This window comes from Aythya marila, assembly GCF_965140915.1.
Source record: "Aythya marila genome assembly, chromosome: 32".
NCBI lineage: Eukaryota > Metazoa > Chordata > Aves > Anseriformes > Anatidae > Aythya > Aythya marila.
The window spans coordinates 895,338-920,614 of NC_139073.1; the positions used below are offsets into that span (position 1 = coordinate 895,338).

Below are 25,277 nucleotides of genomic sequence, written 5' to 3' on the forward strand. Positions count from 1 at the left end.
CTGGGTGTCCCTTGGGTGCCTCCCTCTGTCTGTCCGTCTGTCCAGGCTGGGTGTCCCTTGGGTGCCTCCCTCTGTCCGTCTGTCTGTCCAGGCTGGGTGTCCCTTGGGTGCCTCCCTCTGTCCGTCTGTCTGTCCAGGCAGGGTCATGGGTGTCCCTTGGGTGCCTCCATCCATCCGTCTGTCTGTCCAGATATGGTGCTGGGCATCCCTTGGGTGCCTCTTTCTGTCCGTCTGTCCAGGCTGGGTGCTGGGCGCCCCTTGGGTGCCTCCCTCTGTCTGTCTGTCCAGATATGGTGCTGGGTGTCCCTTGGGTGCCTTTGTCTGTCCATCTGTCCAGGCAGGGTGCTGGGCATCCCTTGGGTGCCTCTGTCCGTCTGTCTGTCCAGACAGGGCAATGGGTGTCCCTTGGGTGCCTCTGTCCATCTGTCTGTCTGTCCAGGCAAGGTGCTGGGCGTCCCTTGGGTGCCTCCGTCCGTCTGTCCGTCCGGACGCACCCTTGGGTGCCCTCCCATCCGTCTGTCCATCCGGGTGGGGGCTCCCAGGGCTTCTCCATCCATCCGTCCGTCTGTCCGTCCGTGCGCCCCCCCCCCCCCAAATTTCACCCTCTCCTCTCCCCGCAGCCGGGGGGGCAGCGCCCGCGCCCCCCACTCCAGGACCCCCGGGGCCGGCAGCAGCTCGGACGACGACGCCCCCCCCGCTCAGGGTAAGGCCTGACCCCCCCACACCCAATTTGGGGATTTTTTTTTGGGGTGGGGGTCACCAAATCCCTTTATTTTTTTCCCCAAGGGGGGGCCAAGAGCTGCGCCTCCTGCAAAACCCAGCGCACCCCCCTGTGGAGGGCGGCCGAGAACGGGACCCCCCTGTGCAACGCCTGCGGGATCAGGTAGAGACCCCCCCCCCAGCACCCCAATAACCCCCCCCACGAGGGTCTGACCCCCCCCAAAAATAAATTATTGCCCCCCCCCCCAGGTACAAGAAATACCGGCAGCGGTGCCAGCGGTGCTGGAGCGTCCCGCGGAGAAGCGTCCCCCCCGGCTCCCGGTGCCCCCACTGCGGGGACGGGGACGCGCAGGGCAGGGGGTGACAACGGGGCTGGACCCCCCCCTTAATTTTTTTTTGGGGGGGGTGGGAGCTGGGGTTGTGAATTTGGGGTGTTTGGGGGCTATTAAACGCCCCCCCTGGTGGAGGGGGCACTCGGCACGGCCCCGCGTCACCTCTTTTTTTTTTTGGGGGGGGGGGGACTTTGGGGGGGGGTTGGGGGAGGTTGGTGGCTGCGGGGAGGGGATTAGGGGGGGATTGGGGGGGCAAGGGGGTGGCAGGGGGCTGTGTCCCCTTATGGGGTGGGGGCTCTTTTGGGGGTCTCCGGTTACGGGTTGGGGATGTGGGAAAGGATTTGGGGGGGGGGGCAGGGGGTGGGGGCCATGCTGGGGGTCCCCATATCCGATAATGGGTTGGGGACAGGGGACAGGATTTGGGGACGGGGGTGGGGGCTGTTTTGGGGGTCTCCGGTAATAGGCTGGGGACACGGGGTGGGATTTGGGGTCAGGGGGTGGGGGCTGCGCTGGGGGGTCTCCAGTAACGGTTTTGGGACATGGGGCAGGATTTGGGGGGGACAGGAGATGGGGGCCATGCTGGGGGTCTCTGGTAATGGTTTTGGGGCCATGGGGCAGGATTTGGGGGTCCAGGAGTTGGGGGCTGCGCTGGGGGGTGTCCAGTAATGGGTTGGGGATGTGGGACAGGATTTGGGGAGCTGGGGGGGGGTCCATGCTGGGGGTCCCCATATCTGATAATGGGTTGGGGACAGGGAGTAGGATTTGGGGCCAGGAGGTGAGGGCAGTGCTGGGGGTCTCTGGTAATGGTTTTGGGGACATGGGGAAGGAAGGATTTGGGGTTACAGGAGATGGAGGCCGTGCTGGGGGTCTCCGGTAACAGTTTTGGGGACATGGGACAGGATTTGGGGGGTCCAGGAGACGGGGGCCGTGCTGGGGGTCTCCGGTAACGGTTTTGGGACGAGGGGCAGGATTTGGGGGGTCCAGGAGACGGGGGCCGTGCTGGGGGTCTCCGGTAACGGTTTTGGGGCCATGGGGCAGGATTTGGGGCCAGGAGGTGGGGGCTGCGCTGGGGGCTCTCCAGTAATGAGTTGAGGATTTGGGGGGGACAGGAGTTGGGGGCTGCACTGGGGGGTCTCCGGTAACAGTTTTGGGGACATGGGGCAGGATTTGGGGGGTCCAGGAGACAGGGGCCGTGCTGGGGGTCTCCGGTAACGGTTTTGGGGCCGCGGGGCAGGATTTGGGGGTGGTGGCACCGCGGCCGTGGCGGTGCAGGCAGGAAGGGTGGGCAGGAAAAGGGACAGGAAGGTGACGCTTCCCAGCGAGGGGACTTCCCAGGGCTGGCAGTGGGAATGTGACGCCGCCACCGCCCAGCAGGACTCGGGGACACCCGCGGAGCTGCCACCCATGGGACCGACCGCGGGGCTGCTGCCCCCCCTGCTCCTGGCCCTGGCAGGTAGAAGGGGAGAGGGGGTGTGGGGGGGGCACTGGGGGGCGTGGGGGGCTCACCCCAAAAAAATGTGGGAAAGGGGTGGTGGCCGGGGGGGGGGGACGCGGCAGTGGGTGTGGGGCTGGGGTCCCGGTATGGGGCTGGGGTCCCGGTATGGGGCTGGGGTCCTGGTATGGGGCTGGGGTCCTGGGCTTTGGTTCCAGGCTCCCAGTTTGGAGCTTGGGGGGTCCTGGTTTGGGTTCTGGCGTCCCAGTTTGGAACTGGAGGGTCCTGTTCTGGGCTCCTGGGTTTGGGGATGGGGCCCTGGTTTGGTTCCGGGGTCCCAGTTTGAAACTGGAGGGTCCTGGGTTTGGGGCCCTGGTTTGGTTCCGAGCTCCCAGTTTGGTTCCGGGGTCCCAGTTTGGAACTGGAGGGTCCTGTTCTGGGCTCCTGGATTTGGGGACGGGCTCCTGGGTTTTGGTTCTGGGCTCGCCCTTTGGTACTGGGGTCCCAGTTTGGTTCCGGGGTCCCAGTTTGGACATTGGGGGGGTCCTGTTTTGGGTTCTGGACTCCTGGGTTTGGGGCTGGGGCACTGGTTTGGTTCTGAGCTCCCAGTTTGGTTCCAGGCTCCCCCTTTGGTTCCGGGGTCCCCGTTTGGTTCCAGGCTCCCAGTTTGGAACTGGAGGGTCCTGTTCTGGGTTCTGGGCTCCTGAATTTGGGGACGGGCTCCTGGGTTTTGGTACCGGGCTCCCAGTTTGCTTCTCCCCACCTCTCAGTTTAGACCTTGGTGGGGGGGAGGAGGGGATCCTCCTCCAGCTTTTGGGGTCCTTCTTGGGGCTTTTGGTTCTGGGGGTCCCGCATTTAATTCCTACTCCCGTTCTGGGGCTGGGGGGGCTCCCGCTGGTGCACGGCCCCCATCCCCGCTGGCTGCCCACGGGGGGGGGGGGCTCTTTCAGGGGTCGCCCGGGGTGCGTTCACGGTGCGCGCCGAGCCCCGGGTGGCCGTGGTGCCCTTCGGGGGCTCGGTGGCCATCACCTGCAGCCACAGCGGCTGCTCGGACCCCGAGCCCACCCTGGGGCTGGAGACGTCGCTCACCAAAAACGCCACGGAGGCCGGCGGCAGCTGGCAAAAATTCCTCCTGGTCAACGTCTCCGAGTGGAACCCGCAGCCTGCCCTCTGCTACGCGACCTGCGGGGAGCAGCGGGCCACGGCGCCCGCCGCCGTCCTCGTCTACCGTGAGTGCTGGCGCTGGACAAATTGGGGGACGGCGGCACCGTGGGGGGTCCCGGCTGCGCCCCATAACTTGGCGTCTGCCCCCCCCCCCCCCACCCAGGGGTGCCGGAGCGCGTGGTGCTGGATCCGGTGTCCCCCGTGGCCGTGGGCGAGAGCCGCAACCTGACGTGCCGGGTGGCGGAGGCGGCCCCGCTGGCCAACCTGACGGTCACCCTGCGCCGGGGCGGCGAGACGCTGCGCACCCAAAACTTCGGGGCCGCCGCCGGCAGCGCCAGCGTGGCCGTCAGCCACCCGCTGACCCTCGGCCCCGGGGACCACGGGCAGGACGTCTCCTGTTGCTTCAACCTGTCCCTGGAGCCCCACCGGAGCTTCTCCAACTGCAGCGCCGTGCCCGTGCAGCTGACGGTGTACGGTGAGGACCTGCACGGTTCGGGGCATCCCGCCCCTTTGCCTTCGGCCACCACTTTCCCCTTTTTTTCTCCTCAGCCGCCCCTTTGCCCCTTTCCCTTTCACTTTCCCCTCGGCCACTCCTTTCCCTTTCGCTTTCCCATTCAGCCACCCCTTTCCTTTTCCATTTTTACCCCTTGGCCACCCCTTTTCCTCTTTCCCTTTCACTTTCCCTTCAGCCACCCCTTTTCCCCTTTTCCCCTTTCCCTTTTCCCTTTTTCCCCCTTGGCCACCCCTTTTCCCCTTTTCCCCTTTCCTTTTTTTCCCCCTTGGCCATCCCTTTTCCCCTTTCCCTTTTTCCCCCTTGGCCACCCCTTTCCCCCTTTCCCCTTTTTCCCCCTTCAGCCCCCCCTTTCCCCTTTTTCGCCCCCTGCCTCCTTTTTTCCCCATCTCCACCCCCAACCCATTTCCAGCCCCTCTCCCATCCCTCACCCCGCTCCCATCAATTGGGCACCGCGGTGGCTCCCAGACATCCCCAGGTGCCACCCCCTTTATTTATTTATTTTTTTTTATTATTTTCCCCCCCCCCCCAGCTGTCCCCATAAAGGTGATGCTGGAGCCGGTGCCGCGGATGGCGCCGGGCCAGAACTACACCGTGACGTGCCAGGTGGAGAGCGATGGGGTCATCCACAACCTGACGGTGACCTTGTGCCGCGGCGGCGAGGAGCTGGCGGCGACCACCTTCCCCCAGACCCCCAGCGTCACCGTGTCCTACGGCGTCACCGCCCGCAAGCAGGACCACGGGGAGAACCTCACCTGCCAGGCCAGCGGGCCCCGCTTCAACCGCACCTCCGCCCCGGTGACCATGGAGGTGGTGGGTGAGTCCCCCGGGGGCGCCCACGGCCCCGTCTCATCCCTGTCCTGTTCCTATTCCTGGTCCTGTGTCCGTCTTCTTGGCCCCATCCCTGTCCCCATCCCGTTCCCATCCCCATATTGTCCCCATCCCATCGTTGTCATCGCTCGTCCCCGTCCCCATCCTATTTCTGTCCCCATCTTGTCCCTGATCCCATCCATTCCCTGCCCTCACTCTCATCCCTGTCCTTATCCCATTTCCATCCCGATCTCATCTCCGTCCCCGTTCCGTTTCCATCCCTGACCTCATCTTCATCCGTCTCCATCCCATTCTGTCCCCATTCCCATTCTGTCCCCATACCTGCTCCCATTCCCATCTCATTCCCATGTCGTTCCTTTCCCTGTTCCCATTCTCTTCCCATCCCTGTCCTCATTCCTGTGTTGTCCCTCTCCCCATCCCTGTTTCCGTCCTCATCCCATTCCCATACCTCTTCTTCTCACCGTTCCCATCCTGTCCCCATCCCGTCCCCATCCCATTCCCATCCCTTTTGCTGTCCTTGTCCCATTCCTATCCTCGTTCCCAACCTGTCCCCATCCCATTCCCATCCCATCCCTGCTCCTGCCCTCATTCCCCATCCCCATCCCATCCCTCCTCCTCCCCTCATTCCCTCATCCTCTCCCCATCCCATTCCCACCTCCGTCCCTGTCCCCATCCCCATTTCACCCCCCCCTGTCCCCCCAGAGCCCCCGTCCTACGTCCTCCTGGCCCTGCTGCTAACGCTGCTGTTCGTTGCCGTGCTCGGCGGCGCCGGCTTCATCTACGCCGCCCATTACCACGCGGAGAAGTGCGGCATCTACCACCTGCTGCGGTGGCAGAACAGGGACAAGAGCTGAAGCGCCGGGGGGGGGACACCCAGGGGGGGCTCCCAGCACCGTGCAGGGCCTCAGGAAGCAGCGCAGGGCGGTCCCTGGCTGTCTCATTAAATTTATTTTTTCCTGCCCTGATGCCGTCTGCACGGCTCCGTTCCCATCGGATCCAGGGGGGAGGACGGGAGGGGGAGATATTCAGTGGGGTGCGCCCCCCCCCCATCTTTGCAGGGCAGAGCTGGGTGCTCTGAGCAGGGTCCCATCCTGCCAGCGTCCTCCTCCCTCTCTTTAAAATGTAAATTATTTATTTGGCACATTCCAGCGCGGCGGCGATGGCCTCGTTGCGTGAGGCCCCCCTCCCGCTGCAGTCTCCATAAAATTAGACACCAAAGTGGCTAAAAAACCAACAACCCCCCCCAAAAAAAAATAAAAATCAAACCCAACCCCGTTACCTTGGGGACAGCATCATGACAGCCATCCCAGCCCGGAGGGTCCCCGTGTCCCCTGCGCTTTTGGGGACCCCCCCAAACCCATGCCAAGTGCGGGGCCAAACCCCGGCGGCGCGCAAAGCGTCCCTGCGTGTGGCGGAGGGGCCGTCCCCGTCCCTCAGGTGGGGGTGAGCTGGATGCCAAACACCTCCCCGCGGCCCCCTGCGTCCCCCCGGTGCAGGCGGGCGCCTTCCGAGGTGCCCTCGGCGTCCCTCACGTTGTACTCGCCCTTCTTGCACGCCGTCGTCTTCAGGTAATAAATCCCCGCCGCCGCCAACCCCAGCACGGTGACGGCGCCCAGCACGCCCAGTGACACCAGTAGGGCCAGCCGGCTCTCTGCGGGGCGACAAGGGGACGCCGGTGATGCCACCCCGGTGCCGGTGCCATCCCCGGTGTCCCCCATACCCTGCGCCTTTGGCTCACCGTCCACGCGCACCACCACGCTGCCGGCGCGCCGGCCGTGCCGGTTGGACGCGGTGCAGGTGTAGACGCCCCGGTTGGCGGCGGCCGCTCGCGCCACGGCCACCGAGCGGTTGTCGGCGCCGAAACGCAGGTTGGGGGCGGGCGGCAGCGCCCAGCCGAAGGTGGGGGGCGGCAGCCCCTCGGCACGGCACTCCACGCTGAAGCTCGCGCCGCGCGAGACGTTGGCCGAGGGCACCACGCGCAGGCTCACCGCCACCGGGCTGTCTGCGTGGGGAAGCAAAAAAAAAACCCCCAGTCACCCCTTTTTTTACCCCAAAACGCCCCCCGTTTCCCTTCTTTCCCCCCCCCCCAACGCTCCCCGTGCCGCGCTCACACTCAACGGTGATGGTGATGTTGCGGAGAGCTGAGCCGTGCGCGTTGGTGGCTCGGCACTGGTAGGTGCCGGCGTGGGCGCGGGTGACGTTGGGGCTGGCCGGGGGGGCTTGGGGGTCCCCCAGCTTGGCGCAGGCGACGTGGGGCAGGGGGTTGCCGCTGGCGTTGCAGCCCAGCTCCGCTGCCGTCCCCTCCACCCAGAGCCGCCGTGCCGGGCAGCCGGCCTCGCCGATGCTGGGCTCGTCTGCGGGGAGAGAGGGTGAGGGTTGGGGTCTCCCGTGGCATCCCCGGCATGGCCACGGGATCCCCAGCATGGATATGGGATCCCCGGCATAGCTGTGGGATCTCTGCCGTGGATAACAGAATCTGCACCGTGACCAGATCCCCAAAACAGCCACAGCATCCCCGGCGTGGCTATGGGATCCCCGGCATGGTCACCGGGTGCCTGGTATGGCTGTGGGATTCCTGGTGGAGCTACAGCATTTATGGCACAGCCGGGACCCCTGCCGTGGATAAGAGCATCCGTGCCATGGCCAGATCCCCAAAACAGCCACGGCATCCCTGGCACGGCCACGGAATCCCTGGCATTGCTATGGGATCCCTGGCACAGCTGGGATCCCTGGCACAGCTGGCATCCCTGCTGTGGCCAGATCCCCAAAACAACCACGGCATCACCGGCGTGGCCACGGCACCCCTGGTGTTGTTACGGGATCCCCGGCACATCCCCGGCATCCCTCGCACCGTCAACAGCATCCTCGGCACGGCTGCGCCCCCAAAAACACCCCCAGCACATCCCTGGCACCTCCAGGTCCCCGGCACGGCCCCGGCACAACCACGGCACCGCCGCGGCCCCCCCAGGCTCCCCCTACTCACACTCGACGCTGACGTAGACGCTGCGCAGCGCCGAGCCGTGCTTGTTGGTGGCCCGGCACGTGTAGCGCCCGGCGTCGCTCCGGCTGACGGCCCGGCCACCCCCGGTGCCGGGGGGGCCCTCGTCGCGGGTGCAGCGGGTGCTGGGGGCCGGGTCCCCCTCGGCGCGGCACGCCAGCTCGCGCCGCTCGCCCTCCACCCAGGTGCGGTGCGCGGGGCACCCGCTCTCCGTCAGGCTGGGCTCATCTGGGGGGGGGACACGGGGTCGGTGAGAGAATGGCAGTTACAGGACTATGGAATTAGAGATTTACAGAATTATTTAGAGAATTAGAGATTTACAGAATTATTTAGAGAATTAGAGATTTAGAGATTTACAGAATTATATAGAGAATTATTAGAGATTTACGGAATTAGAGAATTAGAGAATTTCAAGATTACAGAAATTTAGAATTAGAGAATTAGAGATTTACAGAATTGGAGATTTACGGAGTTAGATAATTATAGAATGTCAGGATTGCAGAATTTTTGAATTAGAGAGTCGTAGATTTACAGAATTATAGATTTATAGAATTATCGAACTACAGAATTAAAGAACTATAGAATTAGAGAATTTCAGGATTACAGAATTTTTTAATTACAGAATTTCAGAATTGCATAGTTTTTGAATTAGGGAATTGGAGATTTACAGAATTATAGAACTATATAATTAGACAATCATAGAATTTCAGGATTACAGAACTTTTGAATTAGAGAATTAGAGATTTACAGAATTATAGAACAATACAAATAGGGAATTACAGCATTTCAAGATTACAGAATTTTAGAATTAGAGATTTACAGAATTATAGCTTTACAGAATCATAGAATTATAGCATTATAGAATTTCAGGATTAGAGAATTTTAGAATTAGAGATTTACGGAATTATAGACTTACAGAATTTTAGAATTATAGAATCTCAGGATCAGAGAATTTTAGAATTAGAGAACTGTAGGTTTACAGAATTATAGATTTACAGAATTATAGAATTACAGAACTTCAGGATTAGAGAATTTTAGGATTAGAGAACTGTAGATTTACAGAATTAAAGAAAAAGACTAACAAAATTAGAGAACTGAGGCCGAACACCCCCAGCTCAGCCTCCGAGCATCCTCACCGCCTCCCCCGGGGACGCTGCCTCCCTCGCCCCGCGGTGTCACCCCCCCTGTCCCCGTGCCCCCTGCCCCGGCGCCCCGTTCCCGACCCCACTCACACTCCACGCGGACGGTGACGAGCCGGCTGCGTGTCCCCAAGCTGTTGGTGGCGTTGCAGAGGTAGGTGCCGGCGCGGGAGCGGGTGACCAGCTCGGGGCGCTGGGTGCTGACGGTGGCCCCGTCGCGGGTGCAGGTGACGGTGGGCGCGGGGTTGCCGGTGGCCCCGCAGGACAGAGCCTCCCGCGTCCCCTGCAGCCACGTGCGGTTGCTCGGGCAGGAGCTCGCCTCCATTTCGGGCATGTCTGGGGGGGGGGGGGAAAGAGGGGAGGATTGGGATGGGGGAAGGCAGCGGGGTTGGGGGAGTGTGTGGGGATGGGGTGGGATGGGGACGGGGATGGAAAAGGAGGTGGAATGGGATGGGATTGGGATGAGATGGAGATTGGGTAAGGATGGAGATGGGATGGGGTTTGGAATGGGATTGGGATGGGAATTGGGATGGAGATTGGATAAGAATGGAGATGGGATGGGATTGGGATGGGAATTGGGATGGGGATGTGATGGGAACAGGGATGGTATGGGGATGGAGATGGGATGGGGTTTGGAATGGGATTGGGATGGGAATTGGGATGGGGATGTGATGGGAACAGGGATGGTATGGGGATGGAGATGGGATGGGGTTGGGATAAGATGGAGATGGGATAAAGATGGAGATGGGATGGGGTTTGGGATGGGATGGGGACAGGGATGGGATGGAGATGGTGATTGGGATGGGGATTGGGATATGATGAGGATGGGATGGGATAGGGATTGGGATGTGATGGGGACAGGGATGGGTTGGGGACAGAAATGGGATGGGGGTTGGGATTAGGATGGGAATTAGGATGGGGATGTGATGGGAACAGGGATGGTATGGGGATGGAGATGGGATGGGGATTGGGGTTGGGATGGGGACAGGGATAGAAAGGGGACAGGATGGGGCCCCACACCCTGCACCCATTTCATCCCCAGCGCTCCCCGCTCTCTGCACCAGCAGACAATTGGGATTTCCACCCCCCACAGCCACATTCTGGGCTCAAAGGGGCTGGATTCGGGGCACGTGCCGGACTCACACAGCACAACGAGCCGAGCCTCGGTGTCCTTCGTCACCGTGCCGTCCCCCACGGCCAGGCTGGCCCGGCACCCGAACCAGCGCCCGTCGTCCTCCCGCTGGGCCACCAGGCGCAGCTCCAGCTGCGGCTGCGGCCCCTCGGCCAAGACCCCCCCGTCGGCGTCACGGAGCTGCAGCCGCACGGCGGGGGGCTCGGCGGCGGCGGCGCGGCACCTCACCGTCACCTCGCCGCCCGCCGGCACCGGGCTGAGCTCCAGGACGGGCGCCGGGAATCCTGCGGGATGGAGACAGAGAGCTCAAATTTTGGGGTGGGATTTAGGGGACACCCCTCACCCGACAGCCTCCCCTCTGAGGGCTTACGGTAGACGTGGAGCTGCGCCCGCGCCGTCCGTGCCGCGGCGCCCACGGTCACGGTGCAGTTCAGCTCCTGGAGCCCCGCGGTGCGCGGGGAGAGGCGGGTGCTGGCGGTCAGCGTGTCCCCCGCCTCCGTCACCGCCACGTCCAGGCTGCGCCCGTCCAGCACCAGGGAGAAGTGGGCGTCCTCGGCGGGGAAGGCGCCGACCACCCGGCAGCTGGCGTTGGCGGCGGCACCGGCCTCGAGGCGCACGGGGGCCTGCAGCTGCGGAGGCTCGGGGAGAGCTGCGGGGACGCGGTGGCACCGTGAGGGGACCCCGGGGCTCTGCAGCCGGAGAGCGAGGGGACCCCCGCGGTGAGGGGTGGGTGGCGGAGGGGGGAGCGGAGAGCACGGCACGGAGACGTGCGCGGTGAAGGTGGGGGGTACGGGGTGGGGTGGTGGGGTGCATTGGGATGGGTTTGGAAATGGGGAGGGGGACGGGAATGGGGCTGGAAATTGGGGGGTGGATGGGGATGGGGATGGGGATGGGACGGGGATGGGATAGGGATGGGGATGGGATGGGGACTGGCAAGGGAAGGGGATGGGGACTGGAATGAGGCTGGGGATGGAGATGGGGACAGGATGGGGATGGGATGGGGATGGGATAGGGATGGAAGTGGGATGGGAAGGGGTGTGGATAGGGATGGGAATGGAATAGGGATGGAGATTGGGTTGGGATGGAGATGGGATTGGGACTAGGATAGAGATGGAAGTGGGATGGGAAGCGGTGCAGACAGGGATGGGAATGGAAGAGGGATGGGGATAGGCTTGGGATGGGGACTGGAACAGGGAACAGGGATGGGATGGAGATGGGGACGGGGCCAGGATCCGAGTGGGACCAAGGTCAGGATGCTCCGAGCCGCGCCGCGGGTCCTCACCGTACACCGCCAGCTTGACGGGCACGGCGGCGCGCGCGAAGAGCGGCCCGTGGGGGCGCAGGGACAGCTCGGCGTGGCAGGTGACGTCCTGCCCGTGGTCCCCGGGGCCGACGGTCAGCAGGTGGCTGACGGCCACGCTGGCGCTGCCGACGGCGGCCCCGAAGTTTTGGGTGCGCAGCGTCTCGCCGCCCCGGCGCAGGGTGACCGTCAGGTTGGCCAGCGGGGCCGCCTCCGCCACCCGGCACGTCAGGTTGCGGCTCTCGCCCACGGCCACGGGGGACACCGGATCCAGCACCACGCGCTCCGGCACCCCTGGGGGGGCAGACGCCAAGTTATGGGGCGCAGCCGGGACCCCCATGGTGCCGCCGTCCCCCAATTTGTCCAGCGCCAGCACTCACGGTAGACGAGGACGGCGGCGGGCGCCGTGGCCCGCTGCTCCCCGCAGGTCGCGTAGCAGAGGGCAGGCTGCGGGTTCCACTCGGAGACGTTGACCAGGAGGAATTTTTGCCAGCTGCCGCCGGCCTCCGTGGCGTTTTTGGTGAGCGACGTCTCCAGCCCCAGGGTGGGCTCGTGGTCCGGGCAGGCGCTGTGGCTGCAGTTGATGGCCACCGAGCCCCCGAAGGGCACCACGGCCACCTGGGGCCAGGCGCGCACCGTGAACGTGCCCCGGGCGGCCCCTGTAAGAGCCCCCCCCCCCGTGGGCAGCCAGCGGGGACGGGGTCCGTGCCCCAGCGGGAGCCCCCAGCCCCAGAACAGGAGCCCGGCACTAGACTGGGACCCCGAACCAGACTGGGAGCCAGGAGCCAAACTGGGAGCCCAGAACCAAACCCAGGATCCCAGAACCCAGAACAGGACTTCCGAGCTCCAAACTGGGAGCCCAGAACCAAAGGGGGAGCCTGGAACCAAACTGGGAAAACTGGGACTCTGGAACCCAACTGGGACTCCGGAACCAAACTGGGAGCCAGGAACCAAACCCAAGAGCCCAGAACCAAAACACAGGAGCCCACCCCAAAACTAAACCCAGGAGCCCAGAACCTGGAGCAGGACCCCCCCCCCATCTCCAAACCAGGAGCCCAGAACCAAACCCTGAAACCTGGAACCAAACCAGGACCCCTGCCCCTCACGCAGGACCCGAACCCTAAACCCAACCTCAAAACCCAGGGCCCTACCCCAGCTCCAAAACCAGGACCTCAGAACCCAGAGCAGGACCCCTGAGCCCCACACCAGGACCCCAGAACCAAAGCCCAGGGGCCCCAACCCCATAACTGTGACCTCAGAACCAAACCAGGGACCCCTGCACCAAAACCTGGGACCCCAGCCTCAAACCCAGGACCCCAGAACCAAACATGGACCCCCAGCCCCAAAGCAGGACCCCGGAAACCAAAGTCAGAGACCCCCCAGAACCCCAAATCAGGACCTCAGAACCCAGAGCAGGACCCCCAAACCCCGAACCGGGAGCCTGGAACCAAAACCCAGGACTCCCAGCCCCAAAACCTGGGACCTCAGCCCCCAAATCCAGGACCCCAGCCCCCCTCCAGGACCCTAAACCCACTCCAAGACCCCAGCCCCATACTCGGGGACTCCAGCCCCATGCCAGCACCCCAGCCCCACACCGAGCCCCCAGCCCCTAGCAGGGCTCACCCCCAGCACCCCCCCAGTTCCTCGGTTCCATGGGGATCCCCCCCCCCCTATAATTACAGGTCAGGGGATCCCCTCCCATAATTACGGGTCTTGGGGTCCCCCACCCCAAAACACGGGGTCCCCAACCCCAAAAAACCCTCCCCCGGTGCTCCCCCCGCATACCTGCAAGCGCCAGGATCAAGGGGGGCAGGAGCCGTGCAGCCGGCCGGGGGGGGGCCATCGGGTCCGGGCTCTGTTATTTTGGGGGTGGGGAGGGGGGGTGATCAGGGAGGATGAGGATGAGGATGAAGATGAGGATGGGGATGAAGACGTGGATGGAGATGAAGGCGAGGATGGGGATGAAGGCGAGGATGAGGATGGGGATGAAGGCAGCTCCTCGACGCTGCGCACCGAGGCTCCTCCCCCCCCCCTCCGCCCCCGATAAAGCCCCCCCCACACTGGGGGGTGGGGGGTGGGAGCCGTGCCCCCCCCCACCCGTGTTCGGATTGCACGAGTGGGTGCCGCGTGGGTGCAGCGCCAGACGTGCAGCTCTGCCCACGCACCCACCTGGGGAGGGGGGGACACGGGGCGGGGGGGTGGGCACGGGGAAGGGGGGGAGGTGAGGGGGAGGAGGGCTGCAAAGGGACCCCCGGGGTGTGGGGGGGGCGGTCTCGATGCGTGGGTGCTCCCCCCCACCCACGGAGGGGGCTGCGTGGGAAGAAGGGGGTTTGGTGTTTGTGGGGTGTGCAGCTGCAGGCGTGCATTGCGTGGGTGCGTTTGCGTGCATTGCGTGTGCATTGCGTGTGCATTGCGTGTGCATCTGTGTGCACATTGCATGTGCATGTGCATTGCATGCATGCCCATGCACATGCATGCAGGCATGGCGTGTGACTCGTGCACTGCGTGTGCATGCATTAGAAGTGCATCGTGTGCACGGAGGGGGCGTGCATTAATTGTGCATGTTCATGTGTGCATCATGTGCATGCAGGCATGTATTTCGTGTGCATGCAGGTGTATTATTCATGCATGTTCAGGCATGCATCGTGTGCATCATGTGTGCATGCAGGCGTGCACTATTTGTGCATGTTCATGCATGTATTGCGTGCACGAAGGCGTGCACATTGTGTGCATGCAGGCGTGCACTATTCGTGTATGTCCGTGCATGTATTGTGTGCATGAAGGCGTGAGTTATGTGTGCATGCAGGTGTGCACTATTTGTGCATGTTTGTGCATGCATCATGTGCACGCAGGTGTGCATTATTCGTGCATGTTCACACATGCATCATGTGCACAAAGGCATGCATTACCTGTTCATGCAAGTGCGTTTTATTTGTGCATGCTCAGGCATGCATTGCGTGCACAAAAGTGTGCATCACATGTGCATGCAGGCGTGCACTGTTCGTGCACGTCCACGCATGTATTGTGTGCATGAAGGTGTGAGTTGTGTGCGCATGCAGGCATGAATGATTTGTGCATGTCCATGCATGTATTGTGTGCACGAAGCGGTTCATTTCATGTGCAAGCAGGCGTGCACTATTCGTGCATGTTCAGGCGTGCATCGTGTGCGTGCAGGTGTGCATCGTGTGTGCATGCAGGCGTGCACTATTTGTGCATGTCCATGCATGTGTTGTGCGCATGAAGCGGTTCATTTCATGTGCAAGCAGGCGTGCACTATTCGTGCATGTCCACGCGTGCACCATGCCATGCAGGTGTGCACCCCGTGCGCTTGCTGGCGTGCATTTTGCTCACACCGGTGCGTGCCATATGTGCCTGCTGCTGCGCCGCGTGTGCATTGAGCCGCTCCCCGCGTGTGCACCATGCATGAAGACGCGTGCTGCTCATGTGCAACCCCGTGCCCACCACCGTGCAGCCCCCAGCCCACCCCGTGCAGCCCCCTCCGTGTCCCCGTCCCCCCCGTGGGCGCAGGCGAGGCGTGATTCACCCGCCGAGCGCAGCACGCTCCGTACCTCGCCGCGGCCCACGCAGCCCCGCAGCGCGGCGATGCCGAACCGCCGTGCCCACGCCGCCCACGGTGCCGTGCCCGCACCGGTGCTGGTTCCAGTACCGGTGGCGGTGATGCCGGTGGATGAGCTGAAGCAGGCCGTGCCGTGCCAAGCCGTGCCGTGCTGTGCCGTGGTGGCCAAGCGGGAGCCGGTGTCATGCCGGGAGCGAGCGACGGTGCCAGCGAGCGCCAGGCTCCGCGCTCACAGCCCCTCTGTCTGCTGCTGCTGCCAGCCCCGGCCTTGGGGACAGCGCCCAGGCGTTGGGGACAGCGCTCGGGTGCTGGGGACAATGCTGGCTCTGGGGATGATGCCAGCTTTGGGGACGATGGTGGCTTTGGGGACCCAAGCCCTGGCGGCAGCCCCATGGCCCCCCCTGTCCCCAGCTCTGTTCCCATCGCCCCTCCCCTCTTTCCCATCCCCCAGCCCTGTCCCTTGTCCCTGGTTCCAGCCCCAGCCCACGGTCCCCATCAGTGTCCCCGAGCCCCAAAGCTGGTCCCTGTGCCCCCCCCATATTCCATCCCGTCCCCCCCCCAGCCCCATTTCCATCCTCCAGCCTCATTCCCTGTCCCCAAGCCCTTCCCCATGTCCCCAGCCCCCAGCTGGAGACGGGGACCCCCAGCCCGGCCACCATCTGCTGTCCCCAAACCTTGTCCCATGCCCCTGCCCCACAACCAGCCACGGGGACACCCCACACACACACCCTGCCACCCCCTCCCAAGCCCCCCCCCAGCTTCCCGCTGAGCCTCCAGGCACTAGCTCTGCCGCATGCCCCCCGATGTCACCCCCCTCCCCTCAAGCAGGTGACCCCAAGACGAGTGCCACTGCCAGCAGGAGGACATTTAATAGCCCCCAAGCACCCCCCCAGGATGCCACCAAGCTGGGGGGGGGGACAGCGGTGCCACCCTGGCTCTCTGTACAAGGAGGGGATGGTGACAGCGGGCGCTCGCCACCCGGTGCCACCCGGTGCCACCAGCGGGCGCTTGTGCAGGGCACGGATGACGCCAGCTGCACCCACACGTGCTGAACGAGCCCCATCCAGAATTATTATTTTTTTTTGGGGGGGGGGGGGGTCCCATGGCAGGGATGGGGGCTGCCAGGGGACAACCCACCCCCCCTCAGCCACTGGGATCTGTCCCCGGGCGAGGGGCGCGGGATTTTGGTGCGCCCGGAGCGCAAAGCTACGGCTCCATCCCCGGCGCCGAATATTCACCGTCATTTTCTTCCTCCTCCTCCTCTTCCTCCTCCTCCTCCACCTCCTACGCCAAGCGCCGCTGCTCCATCTCCAAGCGCCGCTGCCTCTCCCGCAGCTGGTACTCCTGGATCTTCTTCTTGCGGTAGTAGACGCCGTAAGCAATGCCGGCGCTGGCCAGGGCGCCCAGCACCACCAGCACCACGGCCACGATGAGCCCCACGTTGACGTCATGGTCTGCGGGATGGCACGGGTTGGGGGGGGGTCAGCAGCACCCATATAACGTATCACCCCCCTCCCAGCACCCAGCGCCCCGTCCCCACTCACACTGCACCCACACGGTGATGCTGTGCTCCACCGTGCCCAGCTCGTTGCTGGCCCGGCACCGGAACGTGCCGGTGTGGGCACGTTTGGCCACGTGCCACTTTCCAGGGATGAAGCTGGTCCCGTCCTTGTCACAAGCCACATGGGGCCGGGGGTTGCCCCACGCCTGGCACCGCAGCATCACCTCCTCCCCTTCCGTCCAGTTCTGGCTGGGGGGGCAGCTCCCGTCGTCCAGCTTGGGTAGGTCTGGGGGGGGCACAGGAGGGGGGGGACACGAGGTTTGGCTGGGTGCAAACCCGGCGTCGGAGCTTTGCACCAGGGCTGGGGGGTGTTGCAAGGGGGCTGGGGAGTTTTGCAGCATGGGGGGGGGTTGCACAGGATGCAGGGGGGGTCGATGGGACCGAGGGTTTTGCTCCAGCCCCGGGGTTGGACAGGGGCCAAGTGGCTTTGCAGTGGGGTGGGGGGGTTGCTCTGGTCCAAGGGGGCCAAGTGGGGTGGGATTTATTTTTTTTTTTTGCATGGGGACAGGGATTTTTTTGCATCAGGACAGGGGGGTTTTGCCCCAAGGCTAAGGTTGGGGGGCCTTGCACAGGGCCCGGGGTCAAGGAAGGGTTTTGCAGCGCGGCTGAAGGTTTTGCATGGGGTTGGGGGGTTTTGCAACAGAGTTGGGGGGGTTTTGCATGGAGATCGGGGGGGTCTGCAGCACGGCTGGGGGTTTTGTATGGGGTTGGGGAGGGTTGCACCATGTCTGAGGGTCTTACATGAGGTTAGGAGGGGTTGCACCACAGCTTGGGGGGGGGTTGCATGGAGATGAAGGGTTTTGCAGCATGGCTGGGGGGTTTTCACCAGAGCTGGGGGGGTTTTGCACGGGGATAAGGGGTTTTGCATCATGTCTGGGGGGTTTTTGCACGGGGATAAGGAGTTTTGCAGCAGGTCTGGGGGGTTTTGCATGGAGATGAAGGGTCTTGCAGCATGGCTGGGGGGCTCTGCATGGTGCCGGGGGCTTTATCATGGTGGCGGTGGGGTTTTACACCACAACTGGGGGGGATTTTGCCCGGATCCAGCCCCAGCACCCCACTCACACATGACGTTCAGCTTGACCACATCCGAGCTCTTGTTCAGCACCAAGTCGCCCACCAAGAGCTGCGCGTCGCAGACGAACTCGTCGCCGTCGTCCTCCTCGCGCGCCGTCAGATCCACGCTCACCGCTCCCTCCTGCCAGGGGGTCGGGGGGCGGCGGCGGCTGCGCAGCCGCAGCTGCACCCCCGGGGGCTGGCTGGGGGCCGCGGAGCACCGCAGGGTCACCGTATGGTTGCAGGTGGTGTTGGGGTCGCTGGCGAGCAGGACGGGCTCAGGGAAGTCTGCAGGGGGAGGGAGGGCACGGGGCTGCGTGGGCGCAGGGGGATTCGGGCATTCGGTTTGGAAATGATAAATCACGGAGCTGGCAAATCGTGGGAGCAGGAAAACATGGAATGGGGAAATCAAGGAACCAACAAATCAAGGAACCAACAAATCAAGGAACCAACAAATCAAGGAAACAACAAATCTTGGAATCGGTAAATCATGGAATCGATAAATCATGGAATTGGCAAATCATGGAATCACCAAACCATGGAGCTGATAAATCATGGAACTGGCGAATCATGGAATTGGCAAATCACGGCGTCACCAAATCACGGTGTCACCAAATCACGGAATAGCCAAATCGGGGAACTGATAAATCAAGGAATCATCAGGTTGTGGAATTGCCAAATGATGGAGCCATCGACCCCTTCGATCATCAAATCATGGAACTGGTGAATTATGGAACCTTCAGATCACCAAATTGTGGAACCTTCAAATCATGCACTCGCAAAATAATGGGACCAGCAAAATATAGAGCTGGCAAATCATGGACCCACCAAATCACGGGATCAGTAAATCATGGAATCAGCAAATCATGGAACCATCAAACCACGCAATCACTAAATCTTGGAATCGTCAGATTATGGAGCCTTGAAATCATGGGACCACCAAATCCTGGAACCTTCAAATGGTGGAATCATCAAATCATGGGACCAGCAAAACACGGAATTGGCAAATCATGGAAGTGACAAATCATGGAATCACCAAATCGTGGAATCACCAAATTGTGGAATCACCAAACCACGCAATCATCAAATAAAGGAATCACCAAATCATAGAAATTGCGAATAATGGGACCAAGAAATCATGGGGCCAACAACTCATGGGAGCCCTAAATCGTGGAACCATCAAATCGTACAACTGTCAAATCACAGAACTGTAAGATTTTGGAACTGCCAGATGTTGGAAAAAATGAGTCATGGAATAACTGATTCAGGGAATAATTGAATCGGGGAATAATTGAATCATGGAGTGATCGAATTATGGGATCGTGGAAACAGGGAGCCATGGAACCACCATGCCATGGAAGCATAGAGCCATAGGGCCACTGAATCAACAAATCATCCAATTATAGGATCGTTGGGTCATCAAACCGGTGAGCCATGGAATCGTGGAAATATCGAATTGTGGGATCATTGCATCATAGGAGTGTCAAATCATGGGATCGTGGGATCGTGGGATCGCGGGATCATTGGGTTATCAGGTCACAGGATCATCAGGTCACAGGATGACGAACCCATTAGGTCATCGAAGCGTTGGATCATGGACTCAGTGAATCACCAGAGCACTGAATCACCACACCGTAGGATCCCCAAATCACCAGGTCACAGGATCACCAAATCACTGAGCCATCAAAGCACGAACCGATTGGGGTTGGAAGGGACCCTAAAGACCCCTCCCATGGGCACGACCCCTCAAAGCCCCATCCACCCCAAACTCGGGCACCCACAGCTCTTCTGGGGGGCTGGTTCCAGCCCCTCACCCCTCTCATGGTGACGGATTCCTTCCTCGTGTCTCATCTCCATCTTCCCCCTTTTAGCTCAAAGCCTGATCCATCACCACACCCCCTGATGAAGACCCCCCCCCCAGCTCTCCTGCAGCCCCCTTGAGGAGTTGGCATCCTGCTTTTGGGTCTCCCAGAGCCTTCTCTCCAGGCTGAACCCCCCAAAATCCCAAACATTTTAGGCTGAACACCCCCCAGCGGAGCTGCTCCAGCCTCCAGCACCCTCGCGGCCACCTCCAGCCCCATTCCAGCATCCCCACATCCCCGTGCTGGGACCCGCGGTGCTCCGGGGGGGGGCTCAACGAGCGCACAGAGGGGGACACCGGGGACGTCACCTCCCCTGAGCCCACGGCACCTCGCCGAGAGACGCCACCGAGCCTCCTGCCGTCCCCAAACTCCGCTCCGCCGCGGGAGCAGGACGGGATTTGGGAAGGGGCAGGGGGGGCACCTACCGTACGCCAGCATCCTGAAGCTCGAGACCTTCCTCTGGCCGAAGCAGCTGGAGTAGCAGACGATGTCGGAGGAGGGCTCGGTGATGTTGCTCAGCCGCACCGCCAGCCAGCCCCGGCCCCGCGCAGCCTCCTCCTTGGTGAGCGAGGTCTCCACGCCCACGATGGCACCGGGGTGGGCGCAGGTGGTGGAGCAGTTGATGAGCGCGGTCCCCCCGTAGGACACCTCCGAGGCGCTGCCCGTCACGCTCACGCTGAAGGGGCTGTCCCCGGAGGCGAAGCCCGGGGGCGAGTTGGGGACACGGGGGGACGAGGTGGGGACGGAGGGGGACGAGGTGGGACGCGTGGCACGGCCTGCGGAGAGGAGGGGGGTGAGAGGGGGTGGGTGCTGGGGATGGTGGTGGGGAGAGGAAGGGGTAAGAAGGGACACGGGGGTGGCACAGGGACCAGGCTGGGGACAGGAGGGGACACAGGGGTGGCACAGGGACCAATTTGGGAACAGGAGGGGACACAGGGATGGCATGGGAAACCAGGCTGGGAACAGGAGGGGACAAGATGGGACACAGGGATGGCACAAGAACCAGACTGGGGACAGATGGGGACAAGAAGGGACACGGGGGTGGCACAGGAACCAATTTGGGGACAGGAGGGGACACAGGGATGGCACGGAAAACCAGGCTGGGGACAGGAGGGGAGAATATGGGACACAGGAATGGCACAGGGGCCAATTTGGGGACAAGAGGGGACACAGGGATGACACAGGGACCAATCTGGGGACAGGAGGGGACAAGAGGGGACACCTCCCTAGCACTTACCGGCCTGAGCCAGCAGCAGCAGCCCCACGAGGGGCAGAGCAGGACGGTGACCCCGAGGCACGGCCACCGCGGAGACCGAGGACACCCGGGGCCAGGGGCAGCGGGGAGCCCCCAGCCTCGCAGCCCTGGTGTCACCCCGGCCTTCCCCGTCCCCTTCCCTGTCCCCGTGTCCCCCCGTCCCCATCTTCAGCGAGGCCAAATGGCGGCGCGACGAAGGAAGGAAGGAAGTGGGGATTGGGGCCCCGCGCATGCTCGGCGGGGGGTTGACCGTGGGTGCAGCGCCAAAAACCAGCGAGGTTTGGACAGAAACACAGCAGGGGGGGTCCCCTCGTCATCACCCCCAGCCTTTAATTGTGCAACACATACAAACGGCGCTCCGAGCACCTTCATCTTCCTCCTCCTCCTCCTCCTCCTAAGCAGCAGCAGCTCCTGCCAAAGCCCTGGGCCAGCCCAGGGGGGCAGCAAGCACTGGGAACCCCCCACGGTTCGTGGGCTCCAACACGAGGAGGACGAGGAGCGCCTTCGTCCCGCGGAACGTCACCGCTCGACCCCAAACCGCTTCCCCCGGCACTGCGGGGTCCCTCCTCGGTTTGTCACCATCCCGAGGCGACGGCGGCCGTCCCCAATGTAGTGTTGGCCTTGCCCGGCGTCACCCCCTCCGCGAGGTCCCGCCGGCTGCTCCCCGCCGGCACCCGGTGCCGTACACGGCGCTCGGCACCCAGGGGTGCCCCTCAGCCCGCGCTCCCTGCGGCGGCTCCGGCAGCAGCGCGGCTACGGGTGGCTCCCCGGGGCCGACCCGTTGATGCCGAGCGTCTCCTCCGGGCGCAGCTTCTGCATCTCCATGCGCTGCTGCTCCTTCTGCAGCTGGTACTCACGGATCTTCTTCTTGCGGTAGTAGATGCCGTAAGCAATGCCGGCGCCGGCCAGGGCGCCCACCACCACCAGCACCACGGCCACGATGAACCCCACGTTGACGTCATGGTCTGCGGGATGGCACGGGTTGGGGGGGGGGTCAGCAGCACCCATATAACGTATCACCCCCCTCCCAGCACCCAGCGCCCCGTCCCCACTCACACTGCACCCACACGGTGATGTTGTGCTCCACCGTGCCCAGCTCGTTGCTGGCCCGGCACTGGAACGTGCCGGTGTGGGCACGTTTGGCCACGTGCCACTTTCCAGGGATGAAGCTGGTCCCGTCCTTTTCACAAACCACATCGGGCTGGGGGTTGCCCCACGCCTGGCACCGCAGCGTCACCTCCTCCCCTTCCGTCCAGTTCTGGCTGGAGGGGCAGCTCCTGTCGTCCAGTTTGGGCGAGGCTGTGGGGACACCAGGGGACATTACTCCCCCCTGAAATGCGCCGCGACGTCCCCGCCACCCCCCCGGCTGCCCCCTGCGCACCCACCAGTGACGACGAGCACCACGGGCGCACTCTTCTTCGGGGGTTTGATGCTTGCGGGCATCCTGGCCTCGCAGACCACCTCGGTGCCACTATCCTCCTCCGACACCTTCCACGTAAAGCCCAGCGGGGACGGTCCCCAGGCGGCCAGGACGCGGGGACCCGCTGTCACCTGCAGCTGCAGCTCCGGGGAGTGGCCGGGTGGCAGGACGCAGCCCCCGCTCACCTCCGTCCCCTCCCTGGGGACACTGGTGTTGACATTCAGCTGCGGCTGGGGGAAGCCTGCGGGTGACATCGGGGGACACCTGAGGGACGCCGTTCCCACCGTGCCACCCGCCCGACCGTGCTGCACTTACTGTAGACGTGGACCAAAGCCTGCTGCCGCCGCTCCTTGGGTCCCACCCGCACTCTGCAAACCACCTTGAATTGTCCCTGCTGAGCGTGGGACACCTCGGCCACCGCGCGGAGCCCGTCCTCGGTGACACGGAATGGCAGCAGGTGGCCGGCCAAGGAAAGCTCGAAGCGCGGTGCTGGGAAGACGTCCCGGACGCTGCAGGAGACGCTGAACTTCTCGTCTGTCTCCAGGTTGGTCTCGCTCATCTCCAGCTGGGGATCCTGAGGGAAATCTGCAGCAGGGGAGCAAACGGTGAGACACGGCCACCGCCGGCTGGGGGACACGCGGTGACACCGGCGCCAGCTCACCGTAGACGTCCAGCACCAGCGGGGAGGAGGTGGCGTTGAAGTGGACGTTGCTGGGCTGCAGGTCGAGCAGCGCCTGGCAGGTGACGTTCTGCCCCCGGTCCCCGCGCTCTGCTGTCACCAGGTGTCTCACCACCACGTCCTGCGGCTCGTTCTTGTCACTGTCCTTGAAGGTGGCGGTGTGCAGGGTGGTGGCACCGCGGCGCAGGATCACCGTCAGGTTCCGGATGGGCGCCACGCGGGGCACGTGGCACACCAGCTCGTGGCTGTCACCCACCGCCAGCTGCGGCACCGGCTCCAGCACCGCCTGCTCCAGGGGACCTGGGTTGGGGGGAGGACAAGACGCGGCGTGAAGGGGTCACCCTCGGTGCCACCGGGGCTGACGGCGCCATCCCAGAGCCGCTTACGGTAAGCGATGAGGGTGGCCGACACCGTCTTCCTCGTGTCCTTGCAGAAGAAGTAGCAGAGGATGTTGGAGCTCCACTCGGTGATGTTACGCAGCTCCACCACCTTCTCGCTCGGCCCCGAAGCGTTCAGCAGGTCCTTGTAGAAGGAAGTCTCCACGTTACCCCTGATGCTGGGGTCCTGGCACGTGGTCCTGCACTTGAGGCGCACCGTCCCGCCGTACTCCACCACCGGCGCCGGAGGCTCGATGAACACCTCGAAGGAAGCGTGCAGCCGCCCTGCGAGGCGAAACGAACACCCGTGAGGGTCCGCAGGGTGCTGGGGAACCCCCCAGGAGAAGCCAAAGGGGCCCCCCAGGTTCGTCCCCAACCCATCACCCCAAGGGGAAGCGTCCCCGTGGCGGCAGCGAGGGAGAAGTGTGGAGCTTCCGAGCTTCTCCTTTGCTGTGGGAAGTGCCCTTGAGGGCGCGTGGGGAGGGCAGGATCCATCCCTTCCCCCCTCCCCCCCCCCCCCTCATCTGCCACAGCCCAAAAAAAATGAGCAGAAAGGGCAGAGGGTACGCGGAGAGGCGTGGGGCGCGCCGGCGGCTCGCAGCAGCTGTCCCCAGCCGGCGGCCGGATCCTCATCGCGGTGACAGCCCCGCGAGGGTGACAAAAAGCAAATCCCTTCCTGGCAAAGCTGGGCTGAGGAGCCCCCGCTCTGGGAAAAAAAAAAAAAAAAGCCCCCCCGGTGAGTCAGTGGCTGAGCCCCGCCGCTGGGGGTTCCCCGAGGTTTTCCTCGGCCGCCCAGGGCAAAGTCCTGCCCTTTCCCAGAATAACCGGGCGGAAGCAAGGGAAAAATTCCTCGGAATTGCCCCAGGACAAACAGATTTCGCAAGGGCACCCGGGCTGGGCTGCGCCGCGTCGTCGTCCCCCCCCCCAACCCCCACCGCCCCCCGCTCTCTTCCTGCTCGCCCCCAACTCGCGTGGGGGACGCGCTCAACAAGGGCTCCGTCACGGTGTCACCGACACGCTCGGAGTCACACGCTCGCTCTGACACGCGTGTGCTCGCCCCGACGTGCTCGTGCTCGCCCCGACCCCTTTGCACGCTCGCCCCGACGCCCTTGCACGCTCCCCCTCCGGTGCCACAGCCCTGGGGACACGCGGGTCCCCGCCGCCCTCTCCCCACCACCCCCGTGCCCCCCCCGGTGCCCCTCACCTGCGAGCATGTTCACGGCGCACAGGAGCAGTGGGAGCGCTGCGGGGCGCATGGCACCGGCACCGGGCCGCTTCGGAGCTCCGGGAACACCGGGGAGGGACCGGGGAGAGCTGGGGGGGGGGTCTCCGTGCGCACCGGGGTGGGGCCGGTCCGAGCAGTCCGTGCGCACCGGGATGGGGCCGGTCGGTGTCTCCGAAAATCTCGGTTCCCAAGGCGATCGGGCTCTCCGTGCGCACCGGTACCGGCTCCGGTTCGGACTCTCCGTGCGCACCGGTACCGGCTCCGGTTCGGACTCTCCGTGCGCACCGGTATCGGCTCCGGTTCGGACTCTCCGTGCGCACCGGGACGGCTCCGCTTTGGGCTCTCCAAGGACACCGGTATCGGCTCCGGTTCAGACTCTCCGTGCGCACCGGTACCGGCTCCGGTTCGGGCTCTCCGTGCGCACCGGGATGGCTCCGCTTTGGGCTCTCCAAGGACACCGGTACCGGCTCCGGTTCGGGCTCTCCGTGCGCACCGGTGTTGCTGGCTCAGGATCCTCGCTGTGCTCCCACCGCCCCGCCGGGCAGGCGCTTTATGAGCTCGGCACAAGCCCGGCCCCTCCCGGCCCCCCCCGGGGAATTCCGGGGCTGTGGGGACTTCGGCGCCGGGGTTCCCCCGGGCAGCTGGACCCCGGCCTGGGGCCGTGGGACAGCCCCACAGCCCCACAGCCCTCCAGCCCCACTGCTCTCCC

At 63.7% G+C, this 25,277-nt stretch overlaps 4 protein-coding genes across 4 annotated transcripts; 1 reads left to right on the forward strand and 3 right to left on the reverse strand.

Annotated features, from left to right (window-relative positions):
- Nucleotides 1–1,900: 1,900 nt before the first annotated feature.
- On the forward strand, nt 1,901–5,955 carry LOC309889041 (intercellular adhesion molecule 1-like; the record flags this gene model as incomplete). The annotated part of the gene is made up of 6 exons (XM_082781717.1): nt 1,901–1,925; nt 2,287–2,505; nt 3,435–3,713; nt 3,812–4,123; nt 4,692–4,976; nt 5,693–5,955. 6 exons carry the CDS (start codon nt 1,901–1,903, stop codon nt 5,842–5,844), a joined length of 1,272 nt encoding a protein of 423 aa, XP_082637843.1. The 3' UTR covers nt 5,845–5,955.
- ICAM5 (intercellular adhesion molecule 5) lies at nt 5,951–15,324 on the reverse strand. Its single transcript, XM_082781718.1, has 11 exons — nt 15,129–15,324; nt 13,345–13,414; nt 11,940–12,218; nt 11,542–11,853; nt 10,630–10,908; nt 10,271–10,543; nt 9,221–9,463; nt 7,974–8,216; nt 7,102–7,530; nt 6,729–6,992; nt 5,951–6,641 (listed from the first exon to the last, which is right to left on the reverse strand). The coding sequence occupies exons 2-11, from the start codon at nt 13,400–13,402 to the stop codon at nt 6,424–6,426; spliced, it is 2,598 nt and encodes an 865-aa protein (XP_082637844.1). The 5' UTR covers nt 13,403–13,414; nt 15,129–15,324; the 3' UTR covers nt 5,951–6,423.
- Nucleotides 15,325–16,224: 900 nt separating this feature from the next.
- LOC309889081 (intercellular adhesion molecule 1-like) lies at nt 16,225–21,048 on the reverse strand. The gene is made up of 5 exons (XM_082781775.1): nt 20,850–21,048; nt 20,038–20,388; nt 17,760–18,038; nt 16,681–16,923; nt 16,225–16,590 (listed from the first exon to the last, which is right to left on the reverse strand). The coding sequence occupies exons 1-5, from the start codon at nt 21,031–21,033 to the stop codon at nt 16,421–16,423; spliced, it is 1,227 nt and encodes a 408-aa protein (XP_082637901.1). The 5' UTR covers nt 21,034–21,048; the 3' UTR covers nt 16,225–16,420.
- Nucleotides 21,049–21,133: 85 nt separating this feature from the next.
- Nucleotides 21,134–24,937, reverse strand: LOC309889080 (intercellular adhesion molecule 1-like). Its single transcript, XM_082781774.1, has 7 exons — nt 24,548–24,937; nt 23,353–23,628; nt 22,949–23,266; nt 22,603–22,872; nt 22,253–22,528; nt 21,924–22,166; nt 21,134–21,832 (listed from the first exon to the last, which is right to left on the reverse strand). The coding sequence occupies exons 1-7, from the start codon at nt 24,597–24,599 to the stop codon at nt 21,621–21,623; spliced, it is 1,647 nt and encodes a 548-aa protein (XP_082637900.1). The 5' UTR covers nt 24,600–24,937; the 3' UTR covers nt 21,134–21,620.
- Between the last annotated feature and the right edge of the window lie 340 nt (nt 24,938–25,277).